Genomic DNA, 25,175 nt, shown 5'->3' with positions numbered 1-25,175 from the left:
GGTGCAACCGGTGCGGCTGCGCATGGATCGTAGAAGATAAGGGGGCTCAGTCTACCCATAAAGTAGGTGGAATTGTACATTATGATGAACTGCAAAGGACCCATATATTGTTCTTGCACAGGGGTCCTCTTTGTCTGTGACCACTTCTGGTATATAGTAAAGTTAAAATGGCAATTTTAACAGTATTCCTGTAAAAGATTTATAGAATTAGAAGAAAAATGATTTACCTAAAATTAAGCCCACCATTGTACTTAAGTATCCAGTTCCACTTCCAAGATTAAGAAAAGACAATCCTGGTTGAAGTTTTAATGCCTCCATGACTTCTGAATAGATGCAGGGTGCAGACAAGTGGATGTTTCCATGCTTCCAAGCCAAGTCCTTATAGGCATTGTCCCTGTATCCTTCCAGGTAATATTCCCCTCGATCAATTGCTCGGAAGGCTTGTTCTACTTTTTCAGTGCGTATGTACTGTGCTTCCTTTAGATTATCAATCAAATCATCATTGTCTTCCCCAGCACTTACTGCTCCTCCCATGTTCTATCAATTGCCTTTATATTATTTGGTGAGACATTCGCCAAGCACAGAAGAAGCGTCAGCAGATCACCCACGTGCGTCAGCTCAGTTCTCGCAGGTCATCAGTGCACCTACTGTACAAGCTCCCTGGAGAGAAGACAAAATGCAGAGGGATTAGATTTCACAGTCAGAAATAGAACAGCAGCAAATGACAGAATGGATATTCATCCTAATGCTAAAAATACATACAACTGGGGTATTCTGAAATCTATTGTAAATGAGAATGACATTTTATGTACACATAGATTTTTATACAATCATGACTTTATTTTCCCATAAATATACATGTTACAATCAAGAGAAAAGAACGTTTACATCAGTTGTCATCTGTGTTCTTATAGGACAGACAATGTGTGATCAGTCCGTCCACAGCAGTGGTATAAGACCACTATTAGAGTATGCAGCATTAATGCAGTGTGGGGGTACAAAGCGAGCACTATTCTGAGTGCAGCACAAAGGAAAGCTCTATAACTGTTTGGCACGCTAATAAAGAAGTCTGCAATTATTTCTTTATCCATTAAAGCTGTGAATATTTGCATGTAGTGTAGTGTGAGTGTACTAATACTCACTTACCGCCATTTCCTCCTGCATCCATCATTGTTCTGCTCTTCTTCTCAGTCATGTCGCTGTTCTTCAGACTAGCTAGATCATTCTATACGTGAGATCGGAGTCCCTTTTATAAAGTAATCCTATGGAGCCTCGTTCTGATGCTCCATAGACTTACATTGTAAAAGTCACTTTAGAGTCACACAGAGTGCAACATGACGCAGAGAGTCTGCAGAGCGGTGACCTCACTCAGAGGAGGAGCAGAAAGTCGCTGGAGTGCAATGTTAATGAGCAAACGGAGAGTTGTGCAGAGGTCAAGATGTGCTGCAGAAGTTAAAGGAAACCGGTCACATGTAAATACGGTGTTAACCTTCAGATATGCGGTTAATCTGCTGCTTAACAGCGTTTGAATCCTGCCAGTCACCTGCACACTAAATCCCACTGCCGGGAGGAAAACAACTTTATTCCTCCTGGCAGCGCTCTAGTTTTAGTAATGGGGCGCTACCACTGTGAGTTCAATCACTGCTCTGTGTATCTTATGACCACTTCAGGGCATTAATTTAGACCATTAGTCTGTTTGTGCATTTAATTTGTGTATAGAGAGGTGTCTGTAACTACAACCCCACCCCCCCCCCACCACCTCGCACAGACTGGCAGTAAGTTGCAATGCTGAGCGGCTGTCAGTAATTGTGCGGGACGGTTAAACTTTCCACCCTCCATCTACAGAGCGGTTATTGAACTTGCACCAGTGCCAGCCCCTAGTGAATGAACCCCAAAAACTGCAAGGACGAAGAAGTTCTTTTCCTCCCAGCAGTGGGGTTTAATGTGCCGTTTCAAATGCAATTAACTTACAGATTAAGCCCATATCTGTAGGTCAACAGTATTTTTTACATGTGACAGGCGCTCTTTAAGTGACCAGTTGTCATCATTGTAGTCTGGACCGGTTTCTGGCACTACTAGGACACGGTTTACTGGTAGTATTGTCTTACATAGTAATTACACATCACACTAGTATTCATACATTAGTGGTTCTAATGGTGAAAATCATTTAGGCACAGGTTTGATCCATAATTGTATGCAGCCTCAAGGCCTTAAAAGGGGTTGTTTGCTCTAAATTCACAAGTCTGTAGTCACTGTGATTGCAGATTTGTGAATCCTCACATCGAACGCACTGTGCTCTGTGAAGATTCTTCGGTGTCAGACGCAGGAACATTGGGGACGTGGCCGCGAGTATGCCTTACTCACAGCCAAAATACAACTAGAAGGCTGTGGCCTGGCCCAATACACTTGCATAAAGCGAGGCAACACCTACCTAGACGTAATGTGGCCAGGAATATGGATAGCGCATACTCGCGGCCACGTGACCTCCGTCCCCGGGTCTGGCACAGTGTGCGCGATGTGAGGATTCACATATCTGAATGCAGACTTGTGGATTTAGGCTGGACAACCCCTTTAATGTAACCACACAAAAGAAAAGCGATCAAACATCTAATTAATAATTATTCTCCTGGGTTTCGTGGAATCGTGGTCTCTGCACCCTTTGTATATTGTCCCTCTCCCCACCTTGCACTTGCTTATTTAAAGCAATAAAATCAATATTTGCATAAGATCTTTGATCGCTTTTCTTCTTTTGTGTGGTTGCACTTCTTTGCGATTGTCTGGTGTCCCATATTACACACCTCCTTTTTCTCTAAATTACTCGGTTAGTAGGTCAATACGGTGGTGTGCTTGTTGAAAAACATTCACAACCCCTTTAAATGTGCAGAGTCACATAATAAAGTAACATCTAGGGACAGTTTACTGCAACCTGTCAGGTTATGACATAACTGCCATATGATTCAATATACTAATTTAGTAACCAGGTGAATTCAAGGGTTTGTTCAGAGGTCTGATGAATTATGAGGTCCTCATCTGATAAATTATGGGGTTTGAGTGCAATGTCACAATTAGTCAATGAGTATTCAGTCTACTGGAAAAATTATATTATATTATATATATATATATATATATCTATATATATAATTGCCTTATTCTGTCTGTCTGTCTGTCATGCTCCGAAATTGTGTCCTTACGGTGACACAAAGCTGATTGGCCGCTGGGCTCGCCATGGCCCCGCCCCCCCACACGGATTGGCCTCTCGCCCCAGCTCTCTGCAGGCCCCGCCCCCCTCACGCAATGCACGCTCGCTCTGGCCCAACTGACACGGAGCTCCGATTCCCAGGTGAGTACACACACACATCAGATCACACTCACTCTCACACTCACTCTCACACACACCTCACAACATCCTGGGATATCGCTTGCTTCTACACCGGCTCCGTCAGGATCCCGGCAGCGCCAGACATAACCTTGCGATGCTGGGATCTTGACGGAGGCCGTGAAAGCTGGTAACCATTATACACATCGGGTAACTAAGGTCCCTTAGTTACCCGATGTGTATCATAGTTACCAGTGTACACCGGCTCACACTCACTCTCACACACACCTCACACATACATCACATCGCATCCACACATCAAGGTCCTGCAGCTGCGGAACATACACACACATAACAGCACACACACACACATACACACAAATCAGATCACACTCACACACACCTCACATCGCATCCAAATACTCACAACATCCTGGGATATCGCTTGCTTCTCGGCGGCGATACTGTGCTGTTGTGAGCTTCCAGGACCTGCCGGGGGATCACATGGCCAGAAGCATGTGATATCCCCGGATGTTGTGAGTATCAGCGCGTATGTGCAATATCGTCAGTGTGTGTGTCTTTGTGTGTGAGTGTATGCGATCGGGTGTGTGTGAGTGTATGCGATCGGGTGTGTGTGAGTGTATGCGATCGGGTGTGTGTGAGTGTATGCGATCGGGTGGGTGTGAGTGTATGCGATCGGGTGGGTGTGAGTGTATGCGATCGGGTGGGTGTGAGTGTATGCGATCGGGTGGGGGGGTGTGGGTGTGTGTGAGTGTATGCGATCGGGTGTGTGTGAGTGTATGCGATCGGGTGTGTGTGAGTGTATGCGATCGGGTGGGTGTGTGTGTGTGTGTGTGAGTGTATGCGATCGGGTGGGTGTGTGTGGGTGTGTGTGAGTGTATGCGATCGGATCTGTGAGTGTCGGCAGAGGAGCACGGCGTGCTGGAGGAGGCTGAGAGGAGAGAGGCTGAACCTGGGGAAGGCTGGGATGGGGAGGCTGATGCTGGAGACGGAGAGGCTGATGCTGGCGCAGCATGGCGGATGGAGCACCTTTGGGAGTGCGCAGCATGGCGGATGGACCACGTTTGGGAGTGCGCAGCATGGCGGATGGAGCACGTTTGGGAGTGCGCAGCATGGGGGATGGAGCACGATGGGGAGTGCGCAGCATGGCGGATGGAGCACGTTTGGGAGTGCGCAGCATGGCGGATGGAGCACGTTTGGGAGTGCGCAGCATGGCGAATGGAGCACGTTTGGGAGTGCGCAGGATGGGAGATGGAGCACGATGGGGGGTGCGCAGCATAGGGGATGGAGCACGTTTGGGAGTGCGCAGCATGGCGGATGGAGCATGTTTGGGAGTGCGCAGCATGGGGATGGAGCACGTTTGGGAGTGCGCAGCATGGCGGATGGAGCAAGTTTGGGAGTGCGCAGCATGGGAGATGGAGCACGATGGGGAGTGCGCAGCATGGCGGATGGAGCACGTTTGGGAGTGCGCAGCATGGGGGATGGAGCACGATGGGGAGTGCGCTGCATGGCGGATGGAGCATGTTTGGGAGTGCGCAGCATGGCGGATGGAGCACGTTTGGGAGTGCGCAGGATGGGAGATGGAGCACGATGGGGGGTGCGCAGCATACGGGATGGAGCACGATGGGGAGTGCGCTGCATGGGGGATGGAGCACAATGGGAAGTGCACACCTCCCCCCAACACACACACATACGCGCGCGCACTGCACAACACACCACACACACACACTGGGAACCACAAACAACTGCCCTACACAGACACCCACACACACAGACAACGCTGCACACACAAATATACGCACATACTGCACAACACGCACATTGCACAAAACATACCTCCCCCCAAAACACACCACACACACACAAACTGCGCAACACACACACACACAACGCTACAGACACACAGCGCTCCACAAACAACGCAACACACAAACAACACCGCTCTCAAGCCCCATCACACCCAGACAACATCCAGAACATGTACAGCGCCCTACACAAACACTTGGTAACTACACACAACAATATATATATATATATATATATATATATATATATATATATATATATATATATATATATATATATATATATATATATATATATATATATATATATATATATATATATATATATATATATATATATATATATATATATAACAAAAATCATACATGAACTACACAATACGTAAATTCTAGAATACCCGATGCGTAGAATCGGGCCACCTTCTAGTATATATATTATATATATATATATATATATATATATATATATATATATATATATATATATATATATATATATATATATATATATATATATATATATACACATACATATATACATATACACACACACACACACACACATACATACATACATAATTTTACATACAATATTCTTGTAGGTAGAAGGTAAAATTTTACCCTTTATTAAAAGTCAAAACCTACACAATTAAGGCCAAGAGCCATCGTTTAGTAGAAGTGCTATGCCCTCATTTGTGGAGCTGGTGCCATTCCAGTGGTGCCGGCACTGGCTCTCATTGGGCTCACGTGATATGCCACGGAAGCCCTTCAACTAATCAACACATCCCTAATTTCCTTTGGAAGAAATTGACAACAGGAAGAAGAGCTGCTGATAATGTCAGACTTACTTCAATTGTCAGTTACGTCCAAAGGAAGAGAGTAAAGTTACCACTGATTGACAGCAAGTCTTGGGAGACATAACGTTACACGAGCCTCAGGAGACCCTCATCTGACAATTCTGTAACATTGCCCTCACAAGAGAGAGTAAAGTCTCTTTTTATTTTACAATGGGTATTATAGCAATTGAGAAGGGGGTTACCAGTTTTTTGATGGATACCGTTTTGTAAGAAGAGTCAGCTATATACTGACCAATTTAATTATGACAGTAATCATATAAACAGATATTTTGATGCTATTTGCTCCAGGTCGGCGTACCAACATGGACTATGGGGCTGTGTGGGAATAACTGTAATGGATTAAAGTTATTAGGAAATAAAACTGCAGAGCTATTTCTTGGTGGCCCTGTGATGGGTGTGAAATAACAAGAAGACCATTTTATAATAAATCGGGGAACCACATTAAAATTGAAAGTTTCAAATTAAATACAGAAACAGAAATTTCCCAGAAGAGACTAAAGTTTAATCACAGGCTTAGCATTTGGGGAGGGGGGCAAGCTATTCAGAACTGTAAATCAGCTTAGACTTTCAATGCAAAAAGCCTGAAAGAAACTACCGTAATTAAGAAGCAGATACAATGGATTATAATAAAAGGGATGGCATGTCTCTAGTGCTTAACACATTAAAAGAGTGACTATCATGGCTGATCGATATGAGTGTTGCGTCTAAAGGTCTGTGTCTGAGGTCTGTGCAAATCGCTCCAAGCACAGACTGGCCACAGGTCTCCCAAACCCAGCAGCTTCATGGTAAAAAGGTATTTAGTCAGCTATCAATTGTGAAAGTTATCCCACTTAAAAAAGGATGAGAGAGGCCTGTATTGAAAATAAAGCAAAGCAAAATTGGTACTATACAATTGTGGTCACAATTAAAATGTAACTTTTAATATCAAAGTTAAAATTACCTATATACCACACAACATAAATGGTTGTAAAACCAACCAAAAAATGGAGCTAATATTAGGCTCCTCTTATTACCCAGTTTAGGACACTATACATCCGGTAGGAGTCACCCCACCGAAGTAACAGTAGTTGAGACAAGAGTATGAAACTGTCTCATATGTAAGGTATACAATTAGTAATCCACAGCAATAGATAACCATAACACAGGTCTCACTGTGATAAATGAAGCAAAAAACGGTTGTCCAGTAACAATGGGGGGCACCAATCAGCCTCACAATACCCCTTAGCTGGCAACAATCTGACCTGATACTTTCTTAGACCTCCCGACGTGTTTCTTAATTTAGTTTAATCCTCAGGGGACTGTGGTCAAGAAATTTCAGCTGCAAAAATAAACAGTATGATCAGACTAAATGCAAGGATCTACTAAGGAATTCGCAAACTATTTTCCAAAGAAATCCCATTCCTACCTTCATTTGGGAAGCGGACATCCAGCATACTGAGTCCGGGCTGGCATAAAGCACTGGGCTTTCAAAGTTGCCGCCCTTAAATATCCTGTGGGCGGACCGCCTCGCTTATCATAATGACCGCCCCCATGCTGGAAAGGAGACACCCCCCCACAGGACCTAACCAACCATAAGCGGAGGGTCGGAGGGTGTGCCGCCCACCAGAGCGTCCATCCACAATAAGTGGTGGATGTCATCCAAAACCCCACCCTTAAAAACCAAAAGCGCCATGAACGGGGAACAGTCACTAAGTGACGCCCCCGCACGTGACGATCAGGTGACCCGTCCATGGGTGATAGACGTCATGCCGGCGCCACCCATCCTACCATCACCTATTTGGCCACGTGACCCGAGCCGCGTGTATTCACCCGACGCACATCCGGGCATGTGATACAGTGCCTAGGCTAAGGACGTCATTTAGACGCCGCCCATGCTCGCGTCACGTGACCAGTCACCTGGACCGCTGTCATAATGCAGATGGGACGCCCATAGCTACAATAGAACCCGGAGCCAAGGGCGTAGGTTACGCCCACCTATGCATTGTAAGGGCTAAAGAGACGTCCATAGGTACATGCCATATAAGAATCGCTAATATGAATGGGTATTTATATTAGGGCATGAAGTGGGAGGATGAACTTTTAAGCTTTTGGTAATATATTGACAATAAACCATTGGTGTAAATCATAAAACCAAAAAAAAAGGGGGGGGGATGGGGGGGAGGTGTTGAGGGGGCGATTAAGAAAAAGAGGGTGGAAAGGTAGGCGGGACTCAAAATACTTTTTATTTAAGAAAAGAGAATACTATGCGCTAAGGATGTCCTAAAAAATACAAGCTGATTTAAAGGACACACAAATTGGATTAGGGCAGGCACCCACAAAAGTACAGACGACACGGACACGAGAAAAAGTGGCAATAATAATGCCAATACAACAGCTAAACTGGGGGTTTAGAGGGGGAACAAAATAGTCAAGAAGGTAGGATGTTCTTTTGAAGGCCTCCTGCAGTTATCCCTACACCGCCCTATCTGTCCCCTACCTAACAACGGAGTGTAACAACACCTTAAAGTACCGGGTGCCCCCGCTCCATGGTGGCTATCCCCAAAATCCCTATAGGGCCCTGAGCTCTACAGGAAGCACCCAAAGGTGAGCGTCTCATTAAGGCACAGCGGTGTCTGGGTCGTCAATGTGTAAATCCATTTACACTCACGTTGAAGGATCAAACGATCCCAATCCCCACCTCGAGCCGGATAATTAATGAGATCAATCCCCATAAAGGTCAAACCCGAAATGTCTCCATTATGCATATGCATTTCCATATGTTTTGCCAGGGGAGTATCCCTCTTGTTAGCTATATCTCTGAGGTGCTCCCCCACAAGTCTTCTGAACTCCCTCCTCGTCTTGCCTACATATTCGAGTCCACAGCCACATCTTGCTTTATAAATTACGCCCCTCGAGCGACAATTAATAAAATCTCTGATGTCAAAAGAATGGCCCGTAACTGAGCTTGAAAAGGTTCTTCCAGTCTCAATGTGCGGGCACGCAACGCACCCCCTACATCTAAAACAACCTCTAAGCTCAGAACGTAGCCAGGTATTCTCTTTCGGGCAAATGAAGTGGCTGTGGACTACCCTATCACCGATAGAGCGGCCCCTCCTATAAGTACACTTTGGATGGCTTCCTACTACATCACCAATGTCCACGTCCATTCTCAGGATTGGCCAATGCCGTTCCAAGATCTTGCGTATCTCCGTGGACCCATTGGTGAAAGTGGAAATGAAACGAAATTTGCCCTCCGTTGTCTCATTCTTTTTAGGCGAGGGGACTAATAAATTAGTCCTTTCTCTAGATTGTGCTGTTTGAAAGGCTTTCGAGAGGACATGATCTGGGTATCCCCTTTCTCTGAAACGGTTGCGTAGATCTTCCGCTTGTCGGGAGAAGTTCAAAGGGGTAGAACAGTTCCGCCGTGCTCGCAGATACTGTCCTTTCGGGATGCCTGCCCTAAGAGGTCGAGGGTGATTACTCTCCCAGCGTAGGAGTGCATTGGAGGAAGTGGGTTTTCAGAATGTATTAGTCGTCAGGGTTCCATCAATGTTTTTTGTAACCAGAATGTCCAAAAAGGAGAGCTCTCTCATCACATTGCGCTGTGAAGCCCAAGCCGAGAGGATTGTGGTTAATGTCGGAGACAAATTGTAAAAACGTCTCCTTGGTACCCCGCCATAGTACGAACACGTCGTCTATGTAACGGGTCCACAACACAATCCTGTCCAAATCATAGGGGGACTCCTCCCCAAAAATAAAGTTCTCTTCCCACCAACCCAGGAGCAAGTTGGCATATTGGAGGCAGCGTGGCCGGGGAGGTAGAGGAAGGGGCAGGGGGTTCCATAATGACAATTCAGGAGTGCGTTTTTTAGACCAGGGATATTACCTGAGGAGCCAATCTCGTCCGTCCAATCAGACAGACAACCACAGGTCCTGAACTTATCACGCGCTTTACCCACTGAAGAGATGTGCGTGCTGAGCAAGGGTCTCTCTTTTGTTCCCATTTCAGACTTCCAATTATTTGATGGTATTAAAGATCTACATCTATTTGCCAGGAAGCTGAAGTGGCACAAACATTTTGTCAAAGAGGAAAAGCGCGCTAGTAAAGAATTGGGTGTACCTGAGGCTCTTTTGGGAGACATACGCTTGCTTTATCATTTGTCGGACCCAGACCCAAACCTTTGTGGCGAAGGTCCATTTACTTCTCTAAAGAACAAAAGCAACCGTAAAAATGTTTAATTTGGCCAGATCAGAAATGATGGCCTTGCAGACCCTTGAACGATACCGCTCGATCATCATTAAAAGTTCTGACAAAGGGGGCAATATAGTGGTGCAGGATGTGGAAGATTATAGGAATATGTGTTTGACTATTCTTGGAAACAACAGTAATTATAAGAAATTGAGAAACAATCCCCTCAATTAATTTAAAGCAGAACTTAAAGTAATTCTATCAGAGGGTCTAGAAGATAAACTTATAGACAAAAAATTAATATGATTTCTTGTTTCCCCCACATCCTACTTTGGCCACTTTCTATTGTCTCCCCAAGGTTCACAAAGGCTTCGCACCCCTTAAAGGCAGACCAATTGTGTCTGGGGTGGGAGGCCTTTGTCAGAACATTGGCACCTATCTCGATCATATCCTCAAACCCTTTGTGGGTGCTCTCAATTCATTCACCCTGGATTCCACCGATTTTTTAAGGAAGATTGAGGATGTAGTGCTGGATGATGATACCATCCTGTGCTCGGTTGATGTAGAAGCTTTGTATTCTTCAATCGTGCACGAGGATGGATTGAGAGCGGTGGAATATTTTTTGAAGGGGCGTGGCTGTCACTTCGCTAGACACAATGCGTGGTTAATTAGACTGCTTTCTTTTTGTCTCATGAGAAATTTTTTTCTCTTTGACGGGTTCTTCCACCAACTCAGGGGCACGGCCATGGGTTGTCCATGTGCACCATCTTATGCCAACTTGCTCCTGGGTTGGTGGGAAGAGAACCTTATTTTTGGGGAGGAGTGCCCCTATGATTTGGACAGGATTGTGTTGTGGACCCGTTACATAGACGACGTGTTCGTACTATGGCAGGGTACCAAGGAGACGTTTTTACAATTTGTCTCCGACATTAACCACAATCCTCTCGGCTTGGGCTTCACAGCGCAATGTGATGAGAGAGAGCTCTCCTTTTTGGACATTCTGGTTACAAAAAACATTGATGGAACCCTGACGACTAATACATTCCGAAAACCCACTTCCTCCAATGCACTCCTACGCTGGGAGAGTAATCACCCTCGACCTCTTAGGGCAGGCATCCCGAAAGGACAGTATCTGCGAGCACGGCGGAACTGTTCTACCCCTTTGAACTTCTCCCGACAAGCGGAAGATCTACGCAACCGTTTCAGAGAAAGGGGATACCCAGATCATGTCCTCTCGAAAGCCTTTCAAACAGCACAATCTAGAGAAAGGACTAGTTTATTAGTCCCCTCGCCTAAAAAGAATGAGACAATGGAGGGCAAATTTCGTTTCATTTCCACTTTCACCAATGGGTCCACGGAGATACGCAAGATCTTGGAACGGCATTGGCCAATCCTGAGAATGGACGTGGACATTGGTGATGTAGTAGGAAGCCATCCAAAGTGTACTTATAGGAGGGGCCGCTCTATCGGTGATAGGGTAGTCCACAGCCACTTCATTTGCCCGAAAGAGAATACCTGGCTACGTTCTGAGCTTAGAGGTCATTTTAGATGTAGGGGGTGCGTTGCGTGCCCGCACATTGAGACTGGAAGAACCTTTTCAAGCTCAGTTACGGGCCATTCTTTTGACATCAGAGATTTTATTAATTGTCGCTCGAGGGGCGTAATTTATAAAGCAAGATGTGGCTGTGGACTCGAATATGTAGGCAAGACGAGGAGGGAGTTCAGAAGACGTGTGGGGGAGCACCTCAGAGATATAGCTAACAAGAGGGATACTCCCCTGGCAAAACATATGGAAATAATGCATAATGGAGACATTTCGGGTTTGATCTTTATGGGGATTGATCTCATTAATTATCCGGCTCGAGGTGGGGATTGGGATAGTTTGATCCTTCAACGTGAGTGTAAATGGATTTACACATTGACGACCCAGACACCGCTGTGCCTTAATGAGACGCTCACCTTTGGGTGCTTCCTGTAGAGCTCAGGGCCCTATAGGGATTTTAGGGATAGCCACCGTGGAGCGGGGGCACCCGGTACTTTAAGGTGTTGTTACACTCCGTTGGTAGGTAGGGGACAGATAGGGCGGTGTAGGGATAACTGCAGGAGGCCTTCATAAGAACATCCCACCTTCTTGACTATTTTGTCCCCCCTCTAACCCCCCAGTTTAGCTGTTGTATTGGCATTATTATTGCCACTTTTTCTCGTGTCCGTGTCGTCTGTACTTTTGTGGGTGCCTGCCCTAATCCAATTTGTGTGTCCTTTAAATCAGCTTGTATTTTTTAGGACAACCTTAGCGCATAGTATTCCCTTTTCTTAAATAAAAAGTATTATTTTGAGTCCCGCCTACCTTTCCACCCTCTTTTTCTTTATCGCCCCCTCAACACCTCCCCCCCATCCCCCCCCCCTTTTTTTTGGTTTTATGATTTACACCAATGGTTTATTGTCAATATATTACCAAAAGCTTACAACAAGTTCATCCTCCCACTTCATGCCCTAATATAAATACCCATTCATATTAGCGATTCTTATATGGCATGTACCTATGGGCGTCTCTTTAGCCCTTACAATGCATAGGTGGGCGTAACCTACGCCCTTGGCTCCGGGTTCTATTGTAGCTATGGGCGTCCCATCTGCATGATGACAGCGGTCCATGTGACCGGTCACGTGACGCGAGCATGGGCGGCGTCTAAATGACGTCCTTAGCCTAGGCACTGTATCACGTGCCCGGATGTGCGTCGGGTGAATACACGCGGCCAAATAGGTGATGGTAGGATGGGTGGCGCCGGCATGACGTCTATCACCCATGGACGGGTCACCTGATCGTCACGTGCGGGGGCGTCACTTAGTGACGGTTCCCCGTTCATGGCGCTTTTGGTTTTTAAGGGTGGGGTTTTGGATGACGTCCACCACTTATTGTGGATGGACGCTCTGGTGGGCGGCACACCCTCCGACCCTCCGCTTATGGTTGGTTAGGTCCTGTGGGGGGGTGTCGCCTTACCAGCATGGGGGCGGTCATTATGATAAGCGGGGCGGTGCGCCCACAGGATATTTAAGGGCAGCAACTTTGAAAGCCCAGTGCTTTATGCCAGCCCGGACACAGTAGCTGGATGTCCGCTTCCCAAATGAAGGTAGGAATGGGATTTCTTTGGAAAATAGTTTGCGAATTCTTTAGTAGATCCTTGCATTGTTTAGTCTGATCATACTGTTTATTTTTGCAGCTGTAATTTCTTGACCACAGTCCCCTGAGGATTAAGCTAAATTAAGAAACGCGTCGGGAGGTCTAAGAAAGTATCAGGTCAGATTGTTGCCAGCTAAGGGGTATTGTGAGGCTGATTGGTGCCCCCCATTGTTACTGGACAACCGTTTTTTGCTTCATTTATCACAGTGAGACCTGTGTTATGGTTATCTATTGCTGTGGATTACTAATTGTATACATTACATATGAGACAGTTTCATACTCTTGTCTCAACTACTGTTACTTCGGTGGGGTGACTCCTACCGGATGTATAGTGTCCTAAACTGGGTAATAAGAGGAGCCTAATATTAGCTCCATTTTTTGGTTGGTTTTACAACCATTTATGTTCTGTGGTATATAGGTAATTTTAACTTGGATATTAAAAGTTACATTTGAATTGTGACCACAATTGTATAGTACCAATTTTGCTTTGCTGTACTTTGACTATTGGTAAGCAACGACACATTTTTCACATTGAGAGGCCTGTATTGACATCATAGGTAGACCACAACTATGAGAGACAAAATGAGAAAAATCCAGAAAAATCACCTTGTCTGATTTGACAAGATGTGTTTTGCACATTATGGTGGAAAATAAGTCTGTAGTCATCTAAAAACATGCAAGATTTTTGGCTCTCACAGACCTGTAACTTCTTCTTTAAGAGGCTCCTCTGTCCTCCACTCATTACCTGTAGTAATGGCACCTGTTTGAACTTGTTATAAGTATAAGACACTTGTCCACAATTTCAAAGCAGTTACACTCCAAACTCCACTATGGTAAAGACCAAAGTGCTGTCAAAGGACCTCAGAAACAAAATTGTAGCCCTGCACCAGGCTGGGAAGACTGAATCTGCAATAGGCAAGCAGCTTGGTGTAATGAAATCAACTGTGTGAGCAATAAGAAAATGGAAGACATACAAGACCACTGATAATCTCCCTTAATCTGGGGCTCCATGCAAGATCTGACCCTGTGGGGTCAAAATGGTCACAAAAACTGAGCAGAAAACCAAGAACCACACGGGGGGACCTAGCAAATGACCTGCATAGAGCTGGGATCACCATAACAAAGGCTAACATCAGTAACACACTACGCCGTGAGGGACTCCTATCCTGCAGTGCCAGACGTGTCCCCCCCGCTTAAGCCAGTACATGTCCGAGCCCGTCTGAGGATTTTTAGAGAGCATTTGGATTATCCAGAAGAGTTTTGGGAGGTCATATGGTTTGATGTAACCAAAGTAGAATGGTTTGGTAGAAACACAAATCGTCGTGTGTGCAGGAGACAGAATGCTGAGTTGCAACCAAAGAACACCATACCTACTGTGACGCATGCGGGTGGCAACACCCTGCTTTGGGGCTGTTCTCTGCAAAGGGACTATGACGACTGATCCGTGTACATGAAAGAATGAATAGGGCCATGTATCGTGAGATTTTGAGTGCAAACCTCCTTCCATCAGCAAGGCCATTAAAGATGAAACGTGCCTGGGTCTTTCAGCATGATAATGTTCCCAAGTAAACCCCCAGGGCAAAGAAGGAGTGGCTTCGTAAGAAGCATATGAAGGTCCTGGAGCAGCCCAGCGAGTCTCCAGATCTCAACCCCATAGAAAACCTTTGGAGGGAGTTGAAAGTCCATGTTGCCCAGCGACAGGCTCAAAACATCACTGCTCTAGAGAGATCTGCATGGAGGAATGGGCCAACATACTACAAACAGTGTGTGCCAACCTTATGAAGACTTAGGGTATGTGCGCACGTTGCTTTTTACCTGCTTTTTACCTGCTTTTTTGCTGCTTTTTCTTCTGCGCTGTTTAATGCCAAAATGGATGTGTTCTTCTATTCAAGCAAAGTCTATGGGAATTTGGGTTTCTTGTTCACACTATGTTGTTCAAAATGCTGCCTTTTTTGTGGCAGAACTTTGGTCAAAAACTCAGCTTTGCAGTGCAAAACCCAAATGGCAAAAACAATTGACATGTTGCTTCTTTGAAAAGCTGAGTTTTTGACCAAAGTTCTGCCACAAAAAGGCAGCATTTTGAACAACATAGTGTGAACAAGAAACCCAAATTCCCATAGACTTTGCTTGAATAGAAGAACACATCCATTTTGGCATTAAACAGCGCAGAAGAAAAAGCAGCAAAAAAGCAGGTAAAAAGCAGGTAAAAAGCAACGTGCGCACATACCCTTACAGAAAACGTTTGACCTCTGTCATTGCCAACAAAGGATATTTAACAAAATATTGAAAAGCCTGCAAAGGCAGGGTCCTCTTTCCTCTGTACCAGTCTGTCTATTATAACTTGTACATGTATTCTGTAAGTAACCCCCTTCTCATGTAGAGCACCATGTAAATCAATGGTGCTCTATAAATAAGTAATTTTTGTTATTGACCAAATACTTATTTTCCACCATATTTTGCAAAAAAAAAAAAAAAAATTCTTGCCTTATCAGACTAGGTGATTTTCTGGATTTATTTTCTCATTTTGTCGCTCATAGTTGTGGTCCACCTATGATGTCAATTACAGGCCTCTCTCATCTTTTAAGTGGGAGAACTTGCACAACTGGTGGCTGACTAAATACTTTTTTTCCCCACTGTATATGAGGCTATGACGCTTGGGTCAGGTGAGAAACCCCAGTCTGTGAATTGTAGTCAGTGCTCAGACCGATGGGCACAGGCATCAGAACGCAGCCATAAAGGAGAATTACCAAATCATAAAGTGCATAGTATACGGGTGTATGGGCTATATGGAAGTAGGTAGACTTACGGATATACCGCATTTTTCGGACTATAAGACGCACCGGACTATAAGACGCACCCTGGTTTTAGAGGAGGAAAATAGGAAAATAAAACTAAGCAAAAAAATGTGGTCATGACACACTTATGGGGAGAGGATCTGCTTCTGACACTGTTATGGGGGTAATGTCCCCAAATTGTCTACTAAGGTACCCCATCCTGGTAATGATCCTCCTGCCTTGTATATGATCCTGCTCATATACCCTCATCCATCCTGTTCATATACCCCCCATCCTGTTCATATATACCCCATCCATCCTGCTCATATTCCCCCATCCTGTTCATATACCCCCATCCTATTGATATACCCCCCATCCATCCTGCTCATATTCCCCCATCCATCCTGCTCATATTCCCCCATCCATCCTGCTCATATTCCCCCATCCATCCTGCTCATATTCCCCCATCCATCCTGCTCATATTCCCCCATCCATCCTGCTCATATTCCCCCATCCATCCTGCTCATATTCCCCCATCCATCCTGCTCATATTCCCCCATCCATCCTGCTCATATTCCCCCATCCATCCTGCTCATATTCCCCCATCCATCCTGCTCATATTCCCCCATCCATCCTGCTCATATTCCCCCATCCATCCTGCTCATATTCCCCCATCCATCCTGCTCATATTCCCCCAGCCATCCTGCTCATATTCCCCCAGCCATCCTGCTCATATACCCCCATCCATCGTGCTCATATACCCCCATCCATCGTGCTCATATACCCCCATCCATCCTGCTCATATACCCCCATCCATCCTGCTCATATTCCCCCATCCATCCTGCTCATATACCCCCATCCATCCTGCTCATATACCCCCATCCATCCTGTTCATATACCCCCCCATCCATCCTGCTCATATACTCCCATCCTGATATATGCCCCCATTGTGCTCATATACCATCCTGGTATATGGCCTGTATCCTATAGCACAGAGAAAAAAAATAAACGTTTATACTCACCTGTTCCTCACTCCCTGCAGCACCGATCATCTTCATCTCTGCGCCGCTGACCTGTGTGTGTGGAGCCGTTCCCCTGCAGCATCGCGATGTCTTCCCGTCTGTGCCGATCAGCACAGATCAAATCAGCTGACCGGCACAGACAGGAAGACATCGCGTGCTGCAGGGGGACGGCTCCACACACGGGGACGGGTGAGTACACTGATTCACTGCACCCCGCGCTGATGATGACGCGCGGGGGGCATTGAATACAGCCGCACATGATCACTCCAGGCTGTAATTGCCAGGGATGATCATGCGGACCGGCTCTTTTCTATGCACGCATCCCCGCTCGTCCTCCCGCCCGAGAGATGGGCGGGAGGATGGGCGTGCATATGTAATGAGCGGGCCCACGTGGTCACGGCAGGCGCTGCTACAACCTTCTTGTGCCCCCGATGACCCGCTCCACCGCAGCCCTATATAGTCAGACCATAGGACGAACCCCCAACTTTCCCCCAACATTTGGGGGGAAAAAAAGTGCGTTTTATGGTCCGAAAAATACGGTAATGACATAGAAACACAGATGGGTAGAAATAAATTCTACAGAAAATCGATGGTCAAATTATAAAACTTTATTGATCAAAAAGGTTGGGGCGGGGTGTGCCACAAGGCAGGGTGCCCAAAACAGAAAAAACGCCATCACATGTGAATAAGAACACAGTGTGGGGGCAGGGACTCCATGTAAAAACACAAAATTAGTTAGATATTAATGTAACCCATCTAATACCACATCACATGGGGAAAATGAGATACTGGTGTGCAGGAAAATAAATAAAGTACAAGTGGCTAAAGCACACTGCATCTCACTCTCCACGTGGTGGCAAGATATAAACAAATATATAAGAGAGTAAAAGAGGTATAAGGTGGTAACAGTTACCTGGTCGTGGAGGAGAGGGGAGAACCTGTCCGCACATGCCGCGCCAAATTCCCCGACGTGCACGTTTCAGCGTCACCTTCGTCACGGGGTTTGGCGAAGGTGATGCCGAAACGTGCGTGTCGGGGGTTTGGCGTCGAATGTGCAGACAGATTCTCCCTTCTCCTCCACGACCAGGTAACTGTTACCATCTATACCTCTCTTTACTCTTTTACATTTGTTTCTATCTTGCCACCACGTGGGGAGTGAGATGCAGTGTGCTTTAGCCACTTGTACTTTATTTATTTTCCTGCACACCAGTATCTCATTTTCCCCAAGTGATGTGGTATTAGATGGGTTACATTAATATCTAACTAATTTTGTGGATTTACATGGAGTCCCTGCCCCCACACTGTGTTCTTATTCACATGTGATGCCGTTTTTTCTGTTTTGGTCACCCTGCCTTGTGGCACCCCCCCCCCTTTTTTTAAATCAATAAAAGTCTTATAATTTGACCGTCGGTTTTCTGTAGAACTTATTTCTAACAATCTGTGTTTCTATGTCATTATATCCGTAGGTCTACCTACTTCCATATAGCCCAGACACCCATATACTATGCATTTGTGATGTACTGTATTTTTCGCTTTATAAGATGCACCTGCTTATAAGACGCACCTGATTATAAGACGCACCTGATTATAATAGTTTGACGAATCCCAAGCACACAATCAATTGCAAAAGGGTAATGCAAAAAGTGTTTTTATTATAGAAGGATCACAAGCAGAAAGAAAATGCCACTACAGATAAAGCAAAGCCAACGTTTCGGCCTATTTAAGGCCTTTCTCAAGGCCTTGCCTATGAGAAAATGATAAAGATTTACACACCAGTAAGTGAACAATCATAGCAAAATATACATATTTACAAAGCGTATATATACACATACGTTTATGGGAGAATTGTGGATATAGATGGATTAAATGTCCAAGAAACGAGCCAAAAGGTAGGGCGTTTTGCTTTTCAAGAGTAACTTGCTAGATGAGGAGAGAGATACAAGAATAAGCACCATAGGAAAAATAAAAAGCAAACAGTACAGTAGTCACAAGCACAGTAGCCACAAGCACGCGCCGATGTATTTATCAACCAAAAGAGTATGCCGGTGGGCAATACACAGATGGATCAGAGCTTGTAGGCACAGTCTATCAGGGATGGATAACATGGAAAAGACATGGCAAAATACGGAACATAGAGGTACTGACCACCTGCTTCACCGGCCGGATTCAAGCCCTGCACTTTTCCCACGACTGGCACCTCCTCTTCACCAGGTAGCATCCTTACCCTATCACCCTTCCCCCCCCCCCCGACCCCCCAGGTTGCACACTGACATACATTAGCCCTCCACACGTTTTACAGTGACAGACATTCCTTACATACCCTAATTGCGCACGCGCACACACACACACACACACACACACACACATCCATATCCATCCCACTCTTATCCTCTTTCTTGCATATGTATCTCTCTCCCCCCTTTCCCGTATGTATATACTTCATGTTTTTTTACAGAACATCCTCTTCACTCTGGTGCTCTCTCTTGCCTATACAAACCTCCAACTTTCTACCAACATACATTATCCCCTTCTGTATTCTTGTCTCCTTTCCACAGTTCCATACAGTCCCCTCCCTATACACCCTAGGTGTCAACCCCTCATTCACATACTACGCATGCAAGCAACACACAGTCACCTATCCCATACATCCCCCGTTCATATATCCCTGCATTATCCCAACGACGCGATGCGCAGGCGCGCACTTGAGTCTCCAGTCACATTCACAGACAGGGATCCCCTTCCCTTACTCCGCCCCCTCTGTGACGTCAGGCGCGCACAGTATCGTATATCACCTCCTCATAGTACTTCTCTCGCCCCCCCGCTGACGTCTCAAGCATGCGCAGATACACGCCCACGTCACCATTGACGTCACGGGCGCCTGCGCATTGACTTCCATGACTCATACCAGGAAGTGTCCCCCCGCACTTAAATAGACGCTCCTCCATAGACCACACTGCCACATGCCTCCTGCCTGCACCTCTGGGACACTGTCCCCTTGCCCCTGTGCTCTGAAAGGTAACACCACGCTGTAAACTCCTGGCCTCTGTCCAGCTCCCTGGTTTTCATGTGTATAGCCATTTAACACTATTGTATCCCGTTTTTTCCATAGGCACTCCTACCTATCCACTCACCTCTCATGCCTCCTTGACTCTGGGTATGTTACAAGCCATATACTCTCTACAGGCAAACAGTAAAAAGTATACAAGCAGACAGTACACTATTGCACTGGACTGTAACATCCAGTATCCAGTTTAAACCTAAGGTGCAATACCTATATGAAAGCAGTTGCATTGTCTATTATGCTGCCTCCTCCTGGTTCTGCCCTGCCAGATAAGACCTATTTACCCATTTTTTACCTATGTATTATGTTCCGTATTTTGCCATGTTTTTTCCATGTTATCCATCCCTGATGGATCAGAGCTTGTAGGCACAGTCTGTGTATTGCCCACCGGCATACTCTTTTGGCTAATACATCGGCGCGTGCTTGTGGCTACTGTACTGTTTGGTTTTTTTTTTTTCCTATGGTGCTTATTCTTGTATCTCTCTCCTCATCTAGCAAGTTACTCTTGAAAAGCAAAACGCCCTACCTTTGGCTCGTTTCTTGGACATTTAATCCATCTATATCCACAATTCTCCCATAAACGTATGTGTATATATACGCTTTGTAAATATGTATATTTTGCTATGATTGTTCACTTACTGGTGTGTAAATCTTTATCATTTTCTCATAGGCAAGGCCTTGACAAAGGCCTTAAATAGCCCGAAACGTTTGCTTTGCTTTATCGGTAGTGGCATTTTCTTTCTGCTTGTGATCCTTCTATAATAAAAACACTTTTTGCATTAACCTTTTGCAATTGGTTGTGTGCTTGGGATTAATCAAACTATTGCAACGTTCTTTCCTTAAGCACCTCCCTTATACCAGCAGTTGAGTCCAGCTTTACCCCGAACTAGCACCTGATTTTAAGACGCACCCCCCCAATTTGGTGAAGGAAAAGAGAATTTTTTTTTTTTAATGTTAAATGGGGTCCATCTTATAATGCCAGTGTCCGTCTAACAAATCATATGGTATATGTCCCTCATGGCCCCCCATCCTAAAATTAGCCCCTTAATCTGGATATGGCCCCCTTATATTGAATATAGCCCCCTTGTGCTGGCACACGTTCCCCTGTGCTGCCAATGGCCCCTATGGATTGCATACATTCCCCTGTGCTGCCTATGGCCCCCTATGGACTGCATACGTTCCCCTGTGCTGCCTATGGCCCCCTATGGATTGCATACGTTCCCCTGTGCTGCTTAAGGCCCCCTATGTATTGCATACGTTACCTTGTGCTGCCTATGGCCCCCTATGGTTTGCATATGTTACCTTGTGCTGCCTATGGACCCCTATGGATTGCACACGTTCACCTGTGTTAGATATCACCCCCATACTGCTGCCCATAGTAAAATAAAACACTCTTTCCTTACCTCCTCCAGCACTGATCTCCCTCCGTGCTTCTGTGCCTCCACTTCCTGGTTCTCGGTGCGGTCATGTGATCGGCACAGCAGAGTGATCTCATCTCTGCGTGCCTGATCACAGTGGAAGCAGGGACACCGGGGAGAAACGTTGGAGGAGGTAAGTAAAGCTTTTTTATTTTAGGATGAGTAGCAGCATGGGGGCCATATCTATCACAGGGGTGGCATGTGCCATCACAGGGGGGTGCAGGCTCATATAAAATGCACCGCTCCCCCAGCCCATCACTGCGGTGCAGTTTCAGCACCATGGTGATGGACAGCGGCTGTGCATATTATATGAGCAGGAGCAGGAGATCTAACACTGCCGCCCGCAGCATTCACCTGCCCCCAGCAGCGCTTCCAGAGCGGACCCTGCAGTGTGTGTAAAAATATATATTATATATATATAATTATATATTACACACACACACACACACCCTATATTTGACTAATAAGACGCACCCCCTACTTTCCCCCAAAATTGGTGGGAACAAAAGTGCGTCTTATAAAGCGAAAAATACGGTATGTCTTTTCCTTCTTTTGGGTGATATGCATGGTTATCTCTGATCTCTCGGAATTATCAAATCATAAAGTGGTCTCAGTTTTCTGTACATACAGACTTAATCATGTGTGCCAATAAAACTTCTTTTTAAATCTAGATCATTTTGCAGCCATCACCCCAGCTATAGTTAACCTCAGTTACCTAAAGATCCGTTTGAGTAGTTCTCATGTTGTCAGCCAAGCATGCACAGAGGCCGCTAAAGAGCCTGTCTAATAAAGTTACCACACACACACTATAGTATGCCAGCAGGAGAGAGAGCATGATAATGTCTGAAGGTCCAACCGATACCAGTTTTAGATACACCTAATGACCCTGTCTAATTCATGAAAAACAGATGCATCTGATGTATGTCTAATAAAGTTGGGACTAAAAGGCCCATTTACACACAGCGATATCACTAGGGATGTTGCTGCCGATCACACCCGCCCCCGTCGTTTGTGCGTCATGGGCAAATCGCTGCCCGTGGCACACAATATCGTTAGTCCCCGTCACACATACTTACCTGCCTAGCGACGTCGCTGTGGCCGGCGAACTGCCTCTTTTCTAAGGGGGCTGTTGGTGCGGCGTCACCCGGCAGGCGTCCAATAGGAGCGGAGGGGCGGAGAGCAGACGAAGGAAAGACATGCCCACCTAGTTTCCGGAGGATGCAGGTACGGTGTTCATCGTTCCCGGGGTTTCACACGTAGCGATGTGTGCTGCCTCAGGAACGACGAACAACCTGCGTCCAGCACCAGCAACGATATTATGAAAATGAACGACGTGTCAACAATCAGCGATTAAGCAATTAATTTTGATCGTTAGCGGTCGTTCGTACATTTCACACGCAATGACATTGCTAACGAGGCCGGATGTGCAGCACGAATTCCGTGACCCCTACGACATCTCGTTAGCGACGTCGTTGCGTGTAAATGGGCCTTAAGACTTTGGCCACAGCACAGGTCAGCCTGCTAATGATCACTGTGTGCCTCTGCCATAGTGCAGGTGAATGGGGTACTACTAATCATAATAAGCAATGACTTGCTGGTCAAGATTCCCTAGGAGGTCGAATTAAACCTCATTCACATATACACTGCACTGTGATTTAGCAGCGACACAAAGTGTCCTCTGTGAAAACCAAAGTTGTTGTGTTGCCTTAGTCTAAAAAAGTTAAACACTCTCCCATCATTTGCACAGATCTGACAACCAGCTGCAGCACAGCTCAACTCTGCTGTGCCTGCATGATCATGTCCTGAAGCTCCTCAGAGTTTGGAAATGGTAATGAATATTGGTTAAATAGAAGGTCAAAGTCACTACATTCAAAATCATCAATGCTCACCTCATCCATGTAAACACACTATTTCACTATTTATTAAAGGAAACTGGAACATATAAGGGCACAATGGAAGCAAGAAAACATTTTACACACCACCCCATCAGTTTGATTAGCCATCACATTATTTGATTTGGATATACAGTGTGTCCACGGCCATTAACTTGAGAACAGCAGCAGCTATAGGCATAGAACTGGTGTCTAGGTATAGTAAAGTAGCCATGCGCTATGCAATGAAATCACCTATAGCGCCACCTGGTGGAAAACAACGGAGTTAGCATTTTTATCTTGAAAATGGAACGAGATAGAGAAAAAAAAAGTGAATTTAAAAATTGTAGGGCATCATCAATTCAATACGAATCGACACCTTGCATACAGAAATGCTATGATATGAAACCCATGATCCCCCCCAAAACATTGAATGCTGGTCACGCATATGGCGCTCAATATGGTAGGTGATATGTTTGCACAAGCATCTGTGATACGTCGTCGTAGGTCCTGCAATGTTGGTGGAGGGGTCGCATACACCTGCGGTTTGATGTGACCTCACAGAAAGAAGTCCAATGGGGTCAGGTCAGGTGAGCGTGGAGGACACTCCATGCAGCCACCATACCCAATGACTTGTAGGAAGGTCTCCATGAGGTATCGCTTCATGTCCGCAGCCTTGTGAATTTTACACGTTCTAATCATAGCATTTCTGTATGCAAGGTGTCGATTCGTATTGAATTGATGATGCCCTACAACTTTGTAATTCACTTTTTTTCTCTCTCTCGTTCCGTTTTTGACATAAAAATGCTAACTCCGTTGTTTTCCACCAGGTGGCGCTATAGGTGGTTTCATTGCGTAGCACATGGAGACTTTACTATACCTAGACACCACTTCTATGCCTACAGCTGCCGCTGTTCTCAAGCTAATGGCGGTGGACAGGATATGGTGGACACACTGTATATTTTCAAAGACGTACTCTTATAATGAAACCTAATGAGATCCTTCAGTGCTGCCAATGAATGAATTAAGCTGGCATGGTTGGGAGCCAACACTGTACTCCAGCACTCACAGCCAACTCCACTGCAGTGCTTACAAGCTCAAACAGCAAATTGCAAAGAGCTTGTGCGCACTGCACGTTAGGCCAATGCAACAATGGTCATTTCCTTAACCGATGAGCTATAAACAAAAAAATAAAAAAAGAACTGTAATTAGCAGAATAAAGGGAGATTTTAATGATAAAAAAACATATAACAATACCCATCGATGAAGATGGAATTAACCCTTTAAAGGATTAGCTAGAGCTTCTTTGTTTATCAGCGGGAAATGCAATAGAATAAAATAACCCTTCTGATGATTTTAGAAAGCCCGATAATTACACGAACACTTAATTTTGACAATCTATTTAGATGACCTAATAGTCAATCACCAAAAAAAATAACCTAGCAAATCACTCATCAGGTGCGTTGTTTTTTTCTGGCTTGAAAGTCATCAATACCACCAGTCCATAGTCCTGTGTAAACAGAACAGGTGCTGCTGAGAACAACAATAATCTAAGTACACAGAATATTTAGATTAGGCTGGAGTCACTTGTGTATGACTCGCACGAGTGCAATGTGAGAAAATCTTGCATTGCACTTGGCCCCATTTAAGACAATGCTGCAACTCAGATCTGTGTTTTTCCTCA

At 45.4% G+C, this 25,175-nt stretch overlaps 1 protein-coding gene across 1 annotated transcript in view; it reads right to left on the bottom strand.

Moving 5' to 3' along the window:
• PCMTD1 (protein-L-isoaspartate (D-aspartate) O-methyltransferase domain containing 1) overlaps positions 1–25,175 on the bottom strand; it is a 103,120-nt gene that overhangs the window by 64,752 nt on the left and 13,193 nt on the right. The window contains exon 2 of the mRNA XM_075353279.1: positions 228–660. Coding sequence (XP_075209394.1) covers positions 228–534 — 307 coding nt within the window. The 5' untranslated portion in view covers positions 535–660. The remainder of the gene's footprint in view (positions 1–227; positions 661–25,175) is intronic.

This window comes from Anomaloglossus baeobatrachus, chromosome 6 (assembly GCF_048569485.1).
Source record: "Anomaloglossus baeobatrachus isolate aAnoBae1 chromosome 6, aAnoBae1.hap1, whole genome shotgun sequence".
Lineage (NCBI taxonomy): Eukaryota > Metazoa > Chordata > Amphibia > Anura > Aromobatidae > Anomaloglossus > Anomaloglossus baeobatrachus.
This window is presented reverse-complemented; position numbering and strand designations above follow the sequence as displayed.